Source organism: Scardinius erythrophthalmus, assembly GCF_964197995.2.
Source record: "Scardinius erythrophthalmus genome assembly, chromosome: 3".
NCBI lineage: Eukaryota > Metazoa > Chordata > Actinopteri > Cypriniformes > Leuciscidae > Scardinius > Scardinius erythrophthalmus.
The window spans coordinates 59,215,993-59,232,072 of NC_138223.1; the positions used below are offsets into that span (position 1 = coordinate 59,215,993).

The 16,080-nt window shown below is 40.5% G+C and overlaps 1 protein-coding gene across 1 annotated transcript; it reads right to left on the minus strand.

Moving 5' to 3' along the window:
* Positions 1-1,186: 1,186 nt before the first annotated feature.
* LOC308688895 (thioredoxin domain-containing protein 11-like) lies at positions 1,187-10,406 on the minus strand (the record flags this gene model as incomplete). Its single annotated transcript, XM_081362332.1, has 11 exons — positions 1,187-1,714; positions 1,795-1,875; positions 1,993-2,105; positions 5,480-5,622; positions 5,714-5,815; positions 6,459-6,576; positions 8,822-8,956; positions 9,655-9,729; positions 9,786-9,903; positions 10,003-10,031; positions 10,398-10,406. 11 exons carry the CDS (start codon positions 10,404-10,406, stop codon positions 1,513-1,515), a joined length of 1,125 nt encoding a protein of 374 aa, XP_081218458.1. The 3' UTR covers positions 1,187-1,512.
* Between the last annotated feature and the right edge of the window lie 5,674 nt (positions 10,407-16,080).

Here is a 16,080-nt window from a genome sequence, read left to right on the forward strand (position 1 = left end):
CGCAATGGTGACGAAGGAGTTAAGATGAAGTTTATAATAAACTTTAACTGGTTTCGCTAGCTATTTGAGTAAATGAAAACATAATACTTACATTTAAATGTGAATTTGCTGTCCACCACCGATCTTCTCGGCCGCCGGCCTGTCGTCAACGGCGCGCAATGGCTTATGGGGTAGAATAGGGTAGGATAGGACGCTAAGTGTCCATTTATGTATCCTTCCTTTCACGGGGAAACGAAGGGTGCATTTGGCGTCGCTTTTGAATCAGGGTAGCCTTCGTCGCGGCGCGATGACGCAACCGGCCTTCGAATACGGCCTTCGGAGGATGCAGAACTGAATTGGGACAGCCTTCATCGCGTGCAGAGATGCAATCGGCCTTCAAATGCGGCCTTCGGAGGATGCAACCTTTGAATTGGGACGTCCTTCGTCGCGCCGCTGTGACGCAATCGGCTTTCAAATGCGGCCAATCGGCCTTCAAATACGACCTTCGGAGGATGCAGCCTTCACATTGGGACACAGCTGTGTGTGCGCGTGTGTGGCTGTCAGATATCACGTGACCCGGTTGCATAAAAAACCTGAGACGGATTGACTGAAGGGCTGATCTTTCCCGTCGTTAAAAAAAAGAAAATAAGAAAGCTTCGCATTGCGTTACACGTCCATGTGTTGACTCCAGATTTCTTCATAACGAATTCACCGTTTAAATTAAATCCTTCACTATAATGATGTTACATATGCCTAAAAGAAATGATGAATTACTCTGATTAACGACGATTAACGGTTTCTGCACGAGGGAGAATCTTGTCTCTCGCACACATCTAAAATATACTTTTATTCATAAAATATTCACGATAATATTAGCTTTTTTAGGGCCTGATTGTTATAATGGATAACAGTATTTTTAGCAGCTTTTTAAAACCTAAAACTAAACATAAACCTTGTTCTGGTTTTGTTTCCTTATTACCAATACCTTACATTAACATTTTACGTTTTATTGTTAGACTTAATATTTTTTAAGCCATGCATAAAATGTAAATATCATTAAATTTTATTTTTCATTAAATATCATTAAATAGAAAGTAATTTATTTGCATGTTATTTAACTGATAATAAATTGACTTTAGTGATCAAGTACAATTTACACAAATGTAAAGAGAAACCAAATGATAAAAAAAAAAACAGTCAGTGAGGATCACATTTACCACCATAAACTTTAATTTAACCCTTCAAGTCTGAGAACAATCAAGAAATCCCTGAATACTGCACCAGATGCCATACTTTAGTGATCATGAAAAAATAGACAATTTCAGCAAAACCAACAGAAATACTTTTTTTAACAGTGTTTCTCTTTAAACCCTCATAAAGTCCAAATGTGCTGCTGAGAATCAGAGGAACATCTTCATTGATCGCTCACGTCTGTAATGACAATCATTATTAATCACCAGAACATGAAATATGAGCTGGACGTGTTCTTGAGCGGTTTTGTGAGATTCTGCCATGATCTCGGTCTGTCACTCATCAGGAAGCCTCGCACTTCCCTTCCTGTCTTCCTGACACTTCCCGCAGCAGTCTATGAAGCTCCGCCCCCAGCAGGAATGCTGACTCCGCCCCACTGTCTGACTCCTCCCAGGGGGCGTGGCTAGTGTGCAGCAGAACGAACCGCAGCAGGTTGGGAACCGTCATGGGTGTGTTTTCTGGAAACTTGACACTCATCTGCTTCCTGCGGGAGACAGTAACGTGTGCAAGAATATTTACACTGTACGGAAAAGAGTTTTACACTTTATGATGGGGTTTTTGAACCTGTGTCGGGGGAAGAGCAGCACGGAGGGCAGATGATCCACCATAAACTCCCATGGCAGATCATTACGACCAACATTCACTCTGAAAACAACAAGAACAGTAATAAACGAACATGATTATTACTGTGGAGGAACTGTAAGTGCTGAATATACGGTCATGTGAAGCTAATGTGAAGTGTTTGCAGGTGCAGTTCCACACCTGGCCACCGTGAGGGTGCCGTTTCCCTGGAACAGACGGGCCAGTTGAAGAAACACGTGATTGAGAAGTGAGCAGAAGCCGCACCAGGTCGAATAATACAACAGCAGCATGTCCTGAGGAGAAGATCACAGTTATAACCTGTTGTGTGAACGCTAATATAGTCATCGTTCTTGGTGTGAACGCTAATATAGTCATCGTTCTTGGTGTGGACGCTAATATAGTCATCGTTCTTGGTGTGGATGCTAATATAGACATCGTTCTTGGTGTGAACGCTAATATAGTCATCGTTCTTGGTGTGAACGCTAATATAGTCATCGTTCTTGGTGTGGACGCTAATATAGTCATCGTTCTTGGTGTGGACGCTAATATAGTCATCGGTCTTGGTGTGGACGCCAATATAGTCATCGTTCTTGGTGTGGACGCTAATATAGTCATCGGTCTTGGTGTGGACGCCAATATAGTCATCGTTCTTGGTGTGGACGCTAATATAGTCATCGGTCTTGGTGTGAACGCTAATATAGTCATCGTTCTTGGTGTGAACGCTAATATAGTCATCGGTCTTGGTGTGGACGCTAATATAGTCATCGTTCTTGGTGTGAACGCTAATATAGTCATCGTTCTTGGTGTGGACGCTAGTCATCGTTCTTGGTGTGAACGCTAATATAGTCATCGGTCTTGGTGTGGACACTAATATAGTCATCGTTCTTGGTGTGAACGCTAATATAGTCATCGTTCTTGGTGTGGACGCTAATATAGTCATCGGTCTTGGTGTGGACGCTAATATAGTCATCGGTCTTGGTGTGAACGCTAATATAGTCATTGTTCTTGGTGTGGACGCTAATATAGTCATCGTTCTTGGTGTGGACGCTAATATAGTCATCGTTCTTGGTGTGAACGCTAATATAGTCATCGTTCTTGGTGTGAACGCTAATATAGTCATCGGTCTTGGTGTGGACGCTAATATAGTCATCGTTCTTGGTGTGGACGCTAGTCATCGTTCTTGGTGTGAACGCTAATATAGTCATCGGTCTTGGTGTGGACGCTAATATAGTCATCGGTCTTGGTGTGGACGCTAATATAGTCATCGTTCTTGGTGTGAACGCTAATATAGTCATCGTTCTTGGTGTGAACGCTAATATAGTCATCGTTCTTGGTGTGAACGCTAATATAGTCATCGTTCTTAGTGTGAACGCTAATATAGTCATCGGTCTTGGTGTGGACGCTAATATAGTCATCGGTCTTGGTGTGGACGCCAATATAGTCATCGTTCTTGGTGTGGACGCTAATATAGTCATCGGTCTTGGTGTGGACGCCAATATAGTCATCGTTCTCGGTGTCGACGCCAATATAGTCATCGGTCTTGGTGTGGACGCTAATATAGTCATCGGTCTTGGTGTGGACGCCAATATAGTCATCGTTCTTGGTGTGGACGCTAATATAGTCATCGGTCTTGGTGTGAACGCTAATATAGTCATCGTTCTTGGTGTGAACGCTAATATAGTCATCGGTCTTGGTGTGGACGCTAATATAGTCATCGTTCTTGGTGTGGACGCTAATATAGTCATCGTTCTTGGTGTGGACGCTAATATAGTCATCGTTCTTGGTGTGGACGCTAGTCATCGTTCTTGGTGTGAACGCTAATATAGTCATCGGTCTTGGTGTGGACGCTAATATAGTCATCGTTCTTGGTGTGGACGCTAATAATAGTCATCGTTCTTGGTGTGGACGCTAATGTAGTCATCGTTCTTGGTGTGGACGCTAATGTAGTCATCGTTCTTGGTGTGGACGCTAATATAGTCATCGTTCTTGGTGTGAACGCTAATATAGTCATCGTTCTTGGTGTGGACGCTAATATAGTCATCGTTCTTGGTGTGAACGCTAATATAGTCATTGTTCTTGGTGTGAACGCTAATATAGTCATCGGTCTTGGTGTGAACGCTAATATAGTCATCGGTCTTGGTGTGGACGCTAATATAGTCATCGGTCTTGGTGTGGACGCTAATATAGTCATCGTTCTTGGTGTGGACGCTAATATAGTCATCGGTCTTGGTGTGAACGCTAATATAGTCATCGGTCTTGGTGTGGACGCTAATATAGCCATCGTTCTTGGTGTGGACGCTAATATAGTCATCGTTCTTGGTGTGGACGCTAATATAGTCATCGGTCTTGGTGTGAACGCTAATATAGTCATCGGTCTTGGTGTGGACGCTAATATAGCCATCGTTCTTGGTGTGGACGCTAATATAGTCATCGTTCTTGGTGTGAACGCTAATATAGTCATCGTTCTTGGTGTGAACGCTAATATAGTCATCGGTTTTGGTGTGGACGTTATTATAGTCATCGTTCTTGGTGTGGACGCTAATATAGTCATCGTTCTTGGTGTGAACGCTAATATAGTCATCGTTCTTGGTGTGAACGCTAATATAGTCATCGTTCTTGGTGTGAACGCTAATATAGACATCACTCTTGGTGTGAACGCTAATATAGTCATCGTTCTTGGTGTGGACGCTAACATAGTCATCGTTCACGGTGTGAACGCTAATATAGTCATCGTTCTTGGTGTGAACGCTAATATAGACATCACTCTTGGTGTGAACGCTAATATAGTCATCGTTCTTGGTGTGGACGCTAATATAGTCATCGTTCTTGGTGTGAACGCTAATATAGTCATCGTTCTTGGTGTGAACGCTAATATAGACATCACTCTTGGTGTGGACGTTAATATAGTCATCGTTCTTGGTGTGAACGCTAATATAGTCATCGTTCTTGGTGTGAACGCTAATATAGTCATCGTTCTTGGTGTGAACGCTAATATAGTCATCGTTCTTGGTGTGAACGCAAATATAGACATCACTCTTGGTGTGAACGCTAATATAGTCATCGTTCTTGGTGTGGACGCTAACATAGTCATCACTCTTGGTGTGAACGCTAATATAGTCATCGTTCTTGGTGTGAACACTAATATAGTCATCGTTCTTGGTGTGGACGCTAATATAGTCATCGTTCTTGGTGTGGACGCTAATATAGTCATCGTTCTTGGTGTGGATGCTAATATAGTCATCGTTCTTGGTGTAGACGCTAATATAGTCATCGTTCTTGGTGTGAACGCTAATATAGTCCTCGTTCTTGGTGTAGACGCTATTATAGTCATCGGTCTTGGTGTGGACGCTAATATAGTCATCGGTCTTGGTGTGAACGCTAATATAGTTATCGTTCTTGGTGTGAACGCTAATATAGTTATCGTTCTTGGTGTGGACGCTAATATAGTCATCGGTCTTGGTGTGAACGCTAATATAGTTATCGGTCTTGGTGTGAACGCTAATATAGTCATCGTTCTTGGTGTGGACGCTATTATAGTCATCGTTCTTGAACGGACCTTCATTCTAAATAATTTATTTACTTTGCTGTATCAGGCTGATTGTGTGTTATATATCCCCTGTACTCTCTTTAAGTTAATAAAAGCATTTGAAAGAAGAGCTGATCTCACCCGCTGGGAGTCCATGACGGTGTCCAGGAAGCTGTCTGAGGTCACTTCCTGTATGAGGGACTGAGTGTGCTGATGTTGTTTGTGTCCCACCACATGTCTGTGTAAAGGACTGAAGGAGACGCTGAAGTTCTGGATGAAATCTTCTGCTCCACAGACACAGAGAGAACAGCAATTATTACCGGTGCAGTGTGACGTGTGTGTGTGTGTGTGTGTGTGTGTGTTCAGTGTTTTTACCCAGTGAGTCAGTGTGCTTGAGCACGTAGTGCGTCTCGTCTCTGAGGTTGATGATGGTGATGAAGGGCCGGCCGCTGTGATTGGTGTCAACGTGTGATCGTCAACCAGTGGATCTCTGAGCTGAGTGAGTGAGTGGAGGCGGGGCTCATTTGCATACTCATAGAGCCGCAGATACTAAATGAGGCAAGGGTGTCGAGTTACATTCAAGCTATTTTAAGGTAATTTTATTTAAAGGAAAAAAAGCCTAAATATGTCATTTTGGTGATCACAGATGAGTTTTAAGGGATGAAATGATTGACTATAGGGGGACTTTAAATCAGTACAATATACAGGCTCAAAAGGGAAGGGAGTGCATTAAGGACCAAGGACAGATCCCACGGTGGAATCAGTGGCTTTGAGACCCTGTCCAAACGCCCTGCATACGGGCGGGTGTTGACCTACGGTATTCCTGTCAATCCCCACAGGGCACGCAGAAACTGCGGCAAGATCAGCCTTGATGATAGAAAAGGCTCTGCACTTATCTAAAAGTTCTTGCAGAAAGCAACACATCAGCAACAGGAAAAAGGAAGAATGTGTCTGTGTGTGCAACATTGCTCAAACATATTCCATGTCTGGTCATATGCAGATCCTGCTGAAGCCGCTCTCTCGTTCTGAAGAGTCTCACTGACCCTTGAAGGCTTGTGAGAGAGATCCCTTCACAGCGGGAGAGGCCAGGGCTGGATTATCCCCGTCAGCCACAATTTACCAGCCCAGTTCAGGGCTATCAGTGTGACTGAGATCTCCTTACTCTCTCTAGAGTTGGTGGAAGTTGGGACTGTCTGTCCCGGCAGTAAAGGAGTGATTGTGGTGGAGGTGACTTGCCACTGACAATTCAACCATGGGGTTGGACATTCCCAACTCCTCCATATTATGAACGTCCAGCTTGGAGAAACCTTTAACACGCACCTTTATGTGAGAAGGGTTCGTCCCAGAATCACAGGGGAAGTGCGCGAATGCACCCTCTTCCCGTCATATAATCGCTCTCTCCACCCTGGTCTTCTTGCTGAGATGGCCAGTCGATAAGAGTTTAGCACATCTCAATGAGGTCCTGGATTGGGGAAGGGAGACTGCCAAGTCTAGAAGAAAGATTAGAAGGCAGGATAGCATCCTCTTCATCTTCCTCTAAATATCCTCCAAGAGACGAGTAATGGATAAGAGTTTAGCAGCTGCTCTCCTACACATCTCAATGAGGTCCTGGATTGGGCAAGGGGAAATAACCCATGGCACTGCCATCCTCCTCCAAAGGACGAGATATCGCCTCATCATCTTTGGCCCTTGCCAAGGGATCTGATTCAAAGAGGGAAGTAGTTCAGGAGAGATCTCATCCATCAACTCTCTGCATCTGCACCAGGGCTGAGGAGTAGCCTCACACAGAAGGCGAGGAGAGACTCGGGTCTCCTTTAGTCACGGCCGCGACTCGTACCTGGATCTCTACAACCCTTAAAGGGATCTGAGAGCGGTGCGGGCAGCACTCGGGGTTAGGGAGCACAGCCTGTGCGTGTCTGAAGGTCCTTGCACACCGAGTATGAAATTTTCATATGCGTTTTTTTCTATTCGTCATCTCACTCAAAAATCTTCACTCACAGAAACCTTGCACACTGTGTCCGATGCGTATTAATTAATTAGTTGCAAAAAAAAGTTAATCATCAAAGTAAAAATAACATTTTAAAATATTCTGGAGGATTATTAAAAATTAAAAAAACTAAAATAACAGGGTGTAAAAGTCATCAGTCCCCTGATTTAATACTTCATAGAGACACTTTTTGCTTTAATTACAGACATCCATTTTTCTGAGGGATACAGTCCAACCACACATTATTCAGACACCAGATATACATTTTTTATATTTGTTTCACTAGTGTGTGCAGGACACTATAGTTCATTTATGTAAGTGAGGAGCGCAAAATACAGCAAACTGTGACATATTATACCCAAAAATTATTCATCCAGAGACTCTACCAGTCACATTATACAAATTTGGACCAAAAATGATTGGGACACTTTGAGCTGATCATGTTTTGCTGAAGCTCTTTTTACACACAGACTGAACACAATGAAGCATTGCTTGGTGATTGGTTGAGCTAAACTGGTATTATCTAATTGTGTAGTTAAATTTAACAGCTGACAGATATTCAACATAATTCATGTGTGAGACAGTCTAACAGAAGGACGGAGAAAACCAGTCAAACATCAACTGAGTTCTGCTCATATTTTATTACCATTTTCTAAACTATAGCGAATAAACTGTGATAATGTGAGGAATGTTGAAGGAGTTTGAATATATCTTGGTTTGACTGCACTAGCTTTGCAGACCTACAGTATATGGGGAATATTTGCCCATTCTTCCCTTCAGAACTGCTCAAGATCAGTCAAATTCGGTGGTGAGCGGCGATGGACTGCTCTCTTCAAGTCCATCCACAGACTCTCTATGGGACTGAAGTCAGCGCTCGGCCACTCAAGCACATTCACCTTCCTATCCTGAAGCCGCTACGCTGTTCTTTTGGTGGTGTGTATGGGATCACTGTGGTGCTGAGTGTGAATGCCCATCTTCAGCAGAGGGACACAGGTTTACTCAAACATTTGGATGTACTCAACAGCATCCATTTTCCCTTTAATCCTGACCAATCGCCAGTTTCCAGGATGTGACAAAAGGTGGAGATTTCGCAGGGAATGAAGACTTTCTATAGGCACTGTGTATTGGGGAGGCGGGACTTGCGCATCACTGTCATTTATTGGTCGGTCAACTGACAGATGTGATATAACTGGTGCTTCCAGGATTGGCCACGCCTGAGGCGATTCCCATAGTGACATAGTGAACTAATGTTTGAACGAGAACTTGCTATCTCATAATAATGACTTCGTTTCACATGATAATGAGAAACTCTCATGATCAAAATTACAATAAAAATAAAATAAAAAATTTACACAAGTGTGGGTATCCATAATTTCCTGTAATTTAACTGTAAAATATACACATATTTTATAAAACCGTTGTTAAATTCTATAAACGATAAACCATTCAAACCTAAAAAACATTTTTCATGGCGTTACAGTGTTAGCTGAGTGTACCTGGTTGAGCAGCTGATTGGCTGAGAGGGGATTGTGTGGGAGGAAGGTGAGGAGGGCGGGGCCTTTCTGTAGCTCCGCCTCCAGTGAGTAACTCTTGGCTCCCGTTGGCTGAATCCAGTGGACGACGCCAAAGTCCTTTTAGGCAAGTCGTGCCACTCGGCCGCCATCTTGGCAACGCCTCCGGGCAGCTATTTCGGACTAACAAGACCAGGCTCCTATCTAAATGAATGGGCAGAGAGTCAGAACTGCACTTTCACTGGTCACCGGGACATAAAAACTGCATGTATAGAAACAGCAGTAAAATATGATAAAAATCGCTGAAAAAGTTTGATGACTTTGCCCCAAAATAAGGTTTAAAACGCCTTTTTCCCCACAGGTTATACTTTTACTACGCATGCGCAAGGATTCACGTTCACGACACCAACTTCATTCACGTCTCCAACTTCATTCACGTCTCTATCCAGAATGCCGGTGTTGTGCCAAGCAATTAAACAATTATATGTATTTAAATGTCTGAAACCTAAAATAAACATTATGTGGTTAAACACACTGAACAGTTGTGATATAGCCTATGACAAGCGCTGAGCGCGTCCGTCTTTGGCTCAGCGCCAGTCACAGCGCGAAAGCACAGGTTGAATATGGCAGTTATGTCACGTCACTGTACATTCGCTCCTTATTGGTCAGCTGCTGACTGTTAAAAGCAGATGATTGGCTTTCCAGCGGGAGGGGCGGGACATGTGCATACAACCGCCATCTTTGCCGTTACGGGTTTTCCTTATATATTTGTATTGAGGATTGAGGAAGTGGCATGTCTCATATAAATTGTCTCTGACGACGCTCTCTCTGTTCTCAAACACCCAATCACAGACGGCCTGAGCGGTGAGGTTCCTCTGCGCTCGCGGTAACACCTACGTTATTTCACTGAGTGTGTCTTCAGAACGAGTGTGTGTGATTATGAACTCACCAGCGAGCTGTTCAAACGGCGGTGTATATACACACTTTCATCCTCCCTGAGTGACACGCCCTCTGCCACCGCCTGATTGGTCACCACAGCGAAGCGCACCGCACCGCCCCCTGATGATCTGGCCAATGAGAACGCAGTGTGTCAGAGTCAGGTTGAGCATCAGTGGTGTGTGTGTGTGTGTGTGTGTGTGTGTGTGTGTGTGTGATGGGGACAGTACCTCGTCTGAGCGCGTGCAGAGCTGATGTGCTGGAGCACACACACACACACACACACACACACACACACACACACACACACATCACAATGGGGGGCAAACACCTGCAGAGAATGATAAAAGGTGATGGTTCTCTGACTTCAGTCTCTTCGGTTACCCTTTTGTCTTCTGTTATTCTGGGTTGCTGTTTTATTTGTTTATTATTCGTTTGCTTCATGTATTAGTTTAGTTTGGAGATTTATGTTTGCAGGCCTGTAATTTGGAGTGTGTATTTTGTGTTAGTGTTAATTACTTAGCTTATTCTTTATTTGCGTTTCTGTAGTGATGTTTTCTCTTATTTAGTCGTAAATGTTATTTTTGTTAATAAATACTTCTTAATTTGCTTTTGTTCTCGTTGCCTCCCTCATTTGTCGCAACTCAGAGCCGGCCGTGACAACTTTGTCATGTTCATGATAGAGATATTTCAGTGTGAGCTGAGGCACAGAGGCTGGTGTGTGTGTGTGTGTGTGTGTCGATCCTGTCATATAAAGCTGTTGTGCTCGTGGAGATCTAATAAAGGATAAAACACCATCATTTCAGAAGAAGATGTTGTGGTGATGAAGGCAGCAGATTGAGCTCTGAAGCTCCTGAAAGACTGGAATAACACCGTGATCATCTGTGTTTAACAGCGATACTGTGAGTGTGTGTACCGTCGCTGATCTGCACAGTTCATTTAGTGTCAGACAGTGTGTGGAGAAATAAAGCACACTATCAGGAGATCGTCTGTGTGTTTCATTCTGCTGATCTCTCGTCACATTCATGATCATTCATACTGTCATCAGTTCACATCAATCATTCTCCTTACTCCAAATAAATGTTCACTTAAATACAATGATGAAGAAACTGGTGTAGAGCCAAATGTATTTACAGTCCAACGTCACAAACCTTCACTGGGTGCGTAAATCCAGCCCAGAAAAGTCCTAAAGTAGGAAAAGGATCCGCACACGTCGAATAGGACAAAGACTCTCCAACTGTTGGTTTATTACGCTTCAATAGAGGACACATAACAGACCTGCAAAAACCTGCTATAAAGTGCTAAACATTTCCTCAATAACTCTAGTTGTCTAGAGTTAATCTCCAAAAACTGAAATTCAGCTGAAAATAATGTAAAACAGAAACTAATGTGAAGATCAATGCTATAATAAGAGCTCTACACAGTGTGTAATTATATAAACGAGACTGTCAGTCGCCATAGTTACACAAATGAAGGAGATCAATGCATTTATTAACATTCAGAAAGCCGTCTTTCTGCTCTGTCTTCAGATCAGTGTAATGATCAGAATAAACACACACACTATTCTCACTGCGACGGCTTGAGCTCTCAGTGTGGCGTTGTGAATGTGCTGTCAATGTCAAATACTGATTTTAAAAGAGCCCGTCTGGAGATTCAACGGTCTGATCGATCTTTCATCTGCGGCCCGTCTGACTTACGCTCTCTCTAGAGTTCATGTGTCCTGTGTGTTTCTTTCCTATCAGCTCAATGATGCCAAACACTCTCTCAACTACAACAGTCACAGATGTTCCTCTTCTGGACACATTTCTCTAGAGTTGATGATGAAGTTCATGACAGATCATTGTGTTCATCACAACACAGCGGTCAAATGTGTGAAATGAACAGCATCTTTTCTCCAAAGCAATAAGAGCACAAGCTTTGCTGTAGTCCAGACTTTAAAGTTAGGCATCTTTACAGATGATCATTTTAATAAATAGATAAAAACCTGCGCTGACAAACACTTGCAGTGCTGTGGATGTTTTCCAGGAGCCGCTGGAGGAGAAACGTGTGCAAAAGCAGAGCAAAAGCTCCTGGAGACACAAACTGTGCTGCAACTACAGACTAAACCATGACTTGATGGAGCAACATGAGAAGAAATATTCCAGCTCTACGTGACGAATCTCACATTCGGCTTCTACAGCATCAGAACGCTCAGCTGCTTTCATGGGAAGAGCATCACTGGACACTTCTTTTCTGCTCTTTGTTGAAGTGATTTAGACACTCCAGCTGAATAATGTTTAATCGGACAGATTTTGTGGAGCTTCGTTCAGGTGTCCTGACGTTGGAGGAAGGCTGAGACTGTTGTAGAGGACATGAAGCTCAGAGAACATATTCTTCACTGCCAAATATCTGTGCTTCAGCATTATTATACAACACATCATATTTCAGCTGTCTTCTATCAGGACAAATAAAGGAAAGGGTCATAAGGACACAGAAATAGAGCTAGTGACACAGAAGTGGCTCAACTTACCCACCATTAGGGGTATAGTATGATGTCACTGGGGAATTTGAGTTAAAAATAAATAAATGAAATATTAGTTTTTGTGCATTTTCCCATGACAGTCTTACTTTACAGCACATTATTCAGAATGTCTATTCATTAAGAATATTTCCATGCAGTGAAATATCGAAAATATCCAAATGTTAAACAAAATAAAGTGAGAAAAAAGAGCTTTTATTAGATAAAGAAAATATTAAATGTTCCTCATTGCAGTTCACCAAACTTTGTGTGTTTGCAGAAGAATATAATCACATGAAAAGAAAAGCTGGATTATATTTGCCACAACTATGTTTTTTAAGAAAATTCAACATTGTATAGTTTATGAAAAATTATAACATTTATAAAAATGTACATAAACAATTTACCAACAAGTATGAAATACAGTTAGACAAATATAAATATTGCTATACATTTACTTTAACATTAAACTTGTTTTACCTTCCCTGTATTTGAGTTCAAAATAAAAAAGGGGGAAACGGTCCATTAACTAATGACAGTCTTACTTTACAGCACATTATTCAGAGTGTCTATCATTCAGAATATTTCAATGCAGTGAAATATACAACGCTTTTTCTCCAAATGTTAAATTCTTAAGCAACAAAATAGTTTTTACTTTTATTAAATTGAACAAAGACAGACATCATTATTCTACACTCCAACCATCAAAGGTTGCAAGAAAATATTAAATGTTCCCTCATGGCAGTTCATCTAACTTTGTGTGTTTACAGAACAATATAATCATATGAAGAAAAAAAAAGAGCTGAATTCTATTTGCCACATGTGCATAGTTGCAACTATCCTTTTTAGCAAAACTATACATTTCATATTTTATGGCTAATCTTTAAATCCTAAAATTAATAATAATAATAATAATAATATACCTCAGCAATTCAAGTATGAAATACACAGACAAATATTCATATAAATCTTGTTATAAATTTGCTTTGACATTGAACTCATTTTACATGCCATGTAGAACATTTGCTTTATCTTGTAAAAAACTGTTGTGGGATTAATTATTAATGTTACTATGAATGAATATTTTGCAGGAATATGTTGATAACTTCTGATAAAGCCATATTTTCCTGTATTATCACTAGAGAGGCTATTTTACAGCAGGTTTTCATCTGAAATGGCCTGTCAGGTCTGGGACGCTGGATTGGGTCACTGCAATTTACATTTTTAACTTTTTCTTTTGCACAATCATCAACTGGAAAAAAGTATACATGTAGAATGAGAGGAATTTACAATGTCTGTGTTACAATCTTACAATGATTAACAAAGCTCAGAAAAGTGTTTCGAATTAATAAATGCCCTAGTGAAAAAAAAAAAGAAAAGTTTTTAAAACACATTTATTTCATACTAAGTATACTACAAATCCTTTAAAATATTTACTGACATATCGCTTGAGAATTACTGACATAAATATTATAATTAAACTTTATTTGGAGTACTTCTTTATTGCACAACGCACATTTCTAAATATTAATCCTAAAATGTGTTTTAATATTATTAGTAATGATAGTATGATCTCGGTATAACATCAGTCTTTAAATGCTGGATATTTAAAGTGTAACTGAAGTATATTTGCAATAATTCCACATTTGATCACAATCAAATATACTTTAGTTGAACCTCAGCACTGTTTCCGGATAACTAAAGTACATTAAGTCCAAAATAAGGTGTTTGAATTTAGTGGACTTTTTAAGTGCAATGGCACGATATTTATATTAAGTACATAAATATGTAAATACATTTGTAGTATACTTAGCATAAAATGCCTACGCCGGCTACAAAATAAGTGAATACAATAGGAAATAAACACAAGCAAACCATTGGGTTTAACAGTACAAAGGCAGCGGCACTCTAGTACAATGTTAAAGATAAAAATATAAAGTTATAAAACCTGGCCCAAGACAAAAAATCATAGATGAGACAAAATATTGTCTGTTAGATATACCCAAATAAATTATCATGTTTAACTACTGAGACATCAGTACCAGCGACAAATATCAGAACAATCAGCCAGAGGAAAGCATGCAGCTCTGGGGATTTTAATCAGTTTTACACACACACACACAGCTTGAGCTCATGGTGGAGAATCAGACCAATGATCTAAAAGTTAACGCTCCTCTTTCTGAAGAATCGAGATGAATTCAGCTTTGACAGTAATTAATTATTTTATGATGAATCAGTTCATCTGCAACGTTCCCAATATATTTAACTCTCAGAATGAGATCTGGCCAGTTATTTAAGAATGATGCTTTATCTGCCTCACTATTCAGATGTAGTGTGTCTTTCTCAGCTGTTGCAGTGTTTGATCCTCCTCTCTCATTTGAAGATCATTCTCCCGATGCTTCTCGAGGTTAGAGAACCTGGAGCACAGAGAGAGGCAGAATGAAAGAGTGAGAGAGAGTGTTTTATGCACAGACAGCCCTTACGGAAAATATGTATACTTCAAGTTCATTTTATGAAGTACTGTATACTTCAGTAAACATCAAGTATATTTTTAAGTACACTTTATGTAGTAAGTATACTAATATCAATGTACTTGTAGTAAACTTGAAAGTGAACTGTTTCAATACTGCATGGGACTACATTGACCCACTTTTTAGTATATAAAAGTGTACTTTTAAGTTTAACTTTAAGTGCAAAACTAGTTCACAACTACATTTCTAATTTGTACTGCATCTGTACTACAAGTGAAATTTAGTTTATGAATGGACACTTTGAAGTATACTCTCAGTATAAAACTACTGAACTTGTAATTTACTGAAAGTATAATTGAAAGTTTTCATGTAAGTTTTTAAGACTATCTTTAAAAGTATTTAATAGGCTACTCTATCTAAAGTGGAAACAACAAGCCAAGTATACTTAGAATTCTTAAAGCTACACTGTGTAAGATTTTCTCCCATCCAGAGCAGGCGCGCTGGAAGCTGTTTCATGGAGGGGGGGCTGGGGGCTGGGTTGGAAAATATGTGACGTCATTATGTTGTGGCCAACGACAAGACATGAAATTTCTCTGTACTGTATATGTGTTGTAGCCATTAAAGAAAACATTTAGTTTCATATTTATGTTTAAATATTAAAAGCTAATGTTATTTTTTAATTGAATCAATGTTGATTATGAAAGTGAGCATATGCAGCATGAGAAAGATAAAGATACATCATGAGATGTGCAATATATCTGGAGACATGGAGTGGGTAAGACATGATTTTTACCACTTCATTGAGTTTTGTTTTGTAGAAAGACTATCTTTAAAAGATTTTCGTTTTGTATAAATTGTATCTTAATTTTGATCAATGTTTTATCAACCAATTGCCTGTATTTAATAAGACGCAATGTAATAAGGCGCCGACATGATCACTTACATTGCACGTGAACTGGAGGGCACCGAAACTCAGCTTGTGCATCACAGATTTTAGAAATATAGGCTATCTATTATAGAAAGCTTGAAAAGTCTACTTTTAAACGAAAATATTCAAACCGAAAAGAAATAGGCTATTCTCTGATTATATAATCCATATGGAAAGTGTATTTCACATGCATTTCTCTCTGGCGTTCATGGCGAGTCTGCATCACCAACTCCATCTTTGCAGCATCACAGAAAACACCAGTTTATTAATAAACAATTAAATGTCTCCTTGCTATTTTTGACACATTCATAATTTTGCCGGTTCTTTGTGGCCATCTTTATGCGTGTGACCGTGCGCTTGAGTGCGGCTATATTATGTACAGGCTACACGCTCATTATCCTGTATATAGACT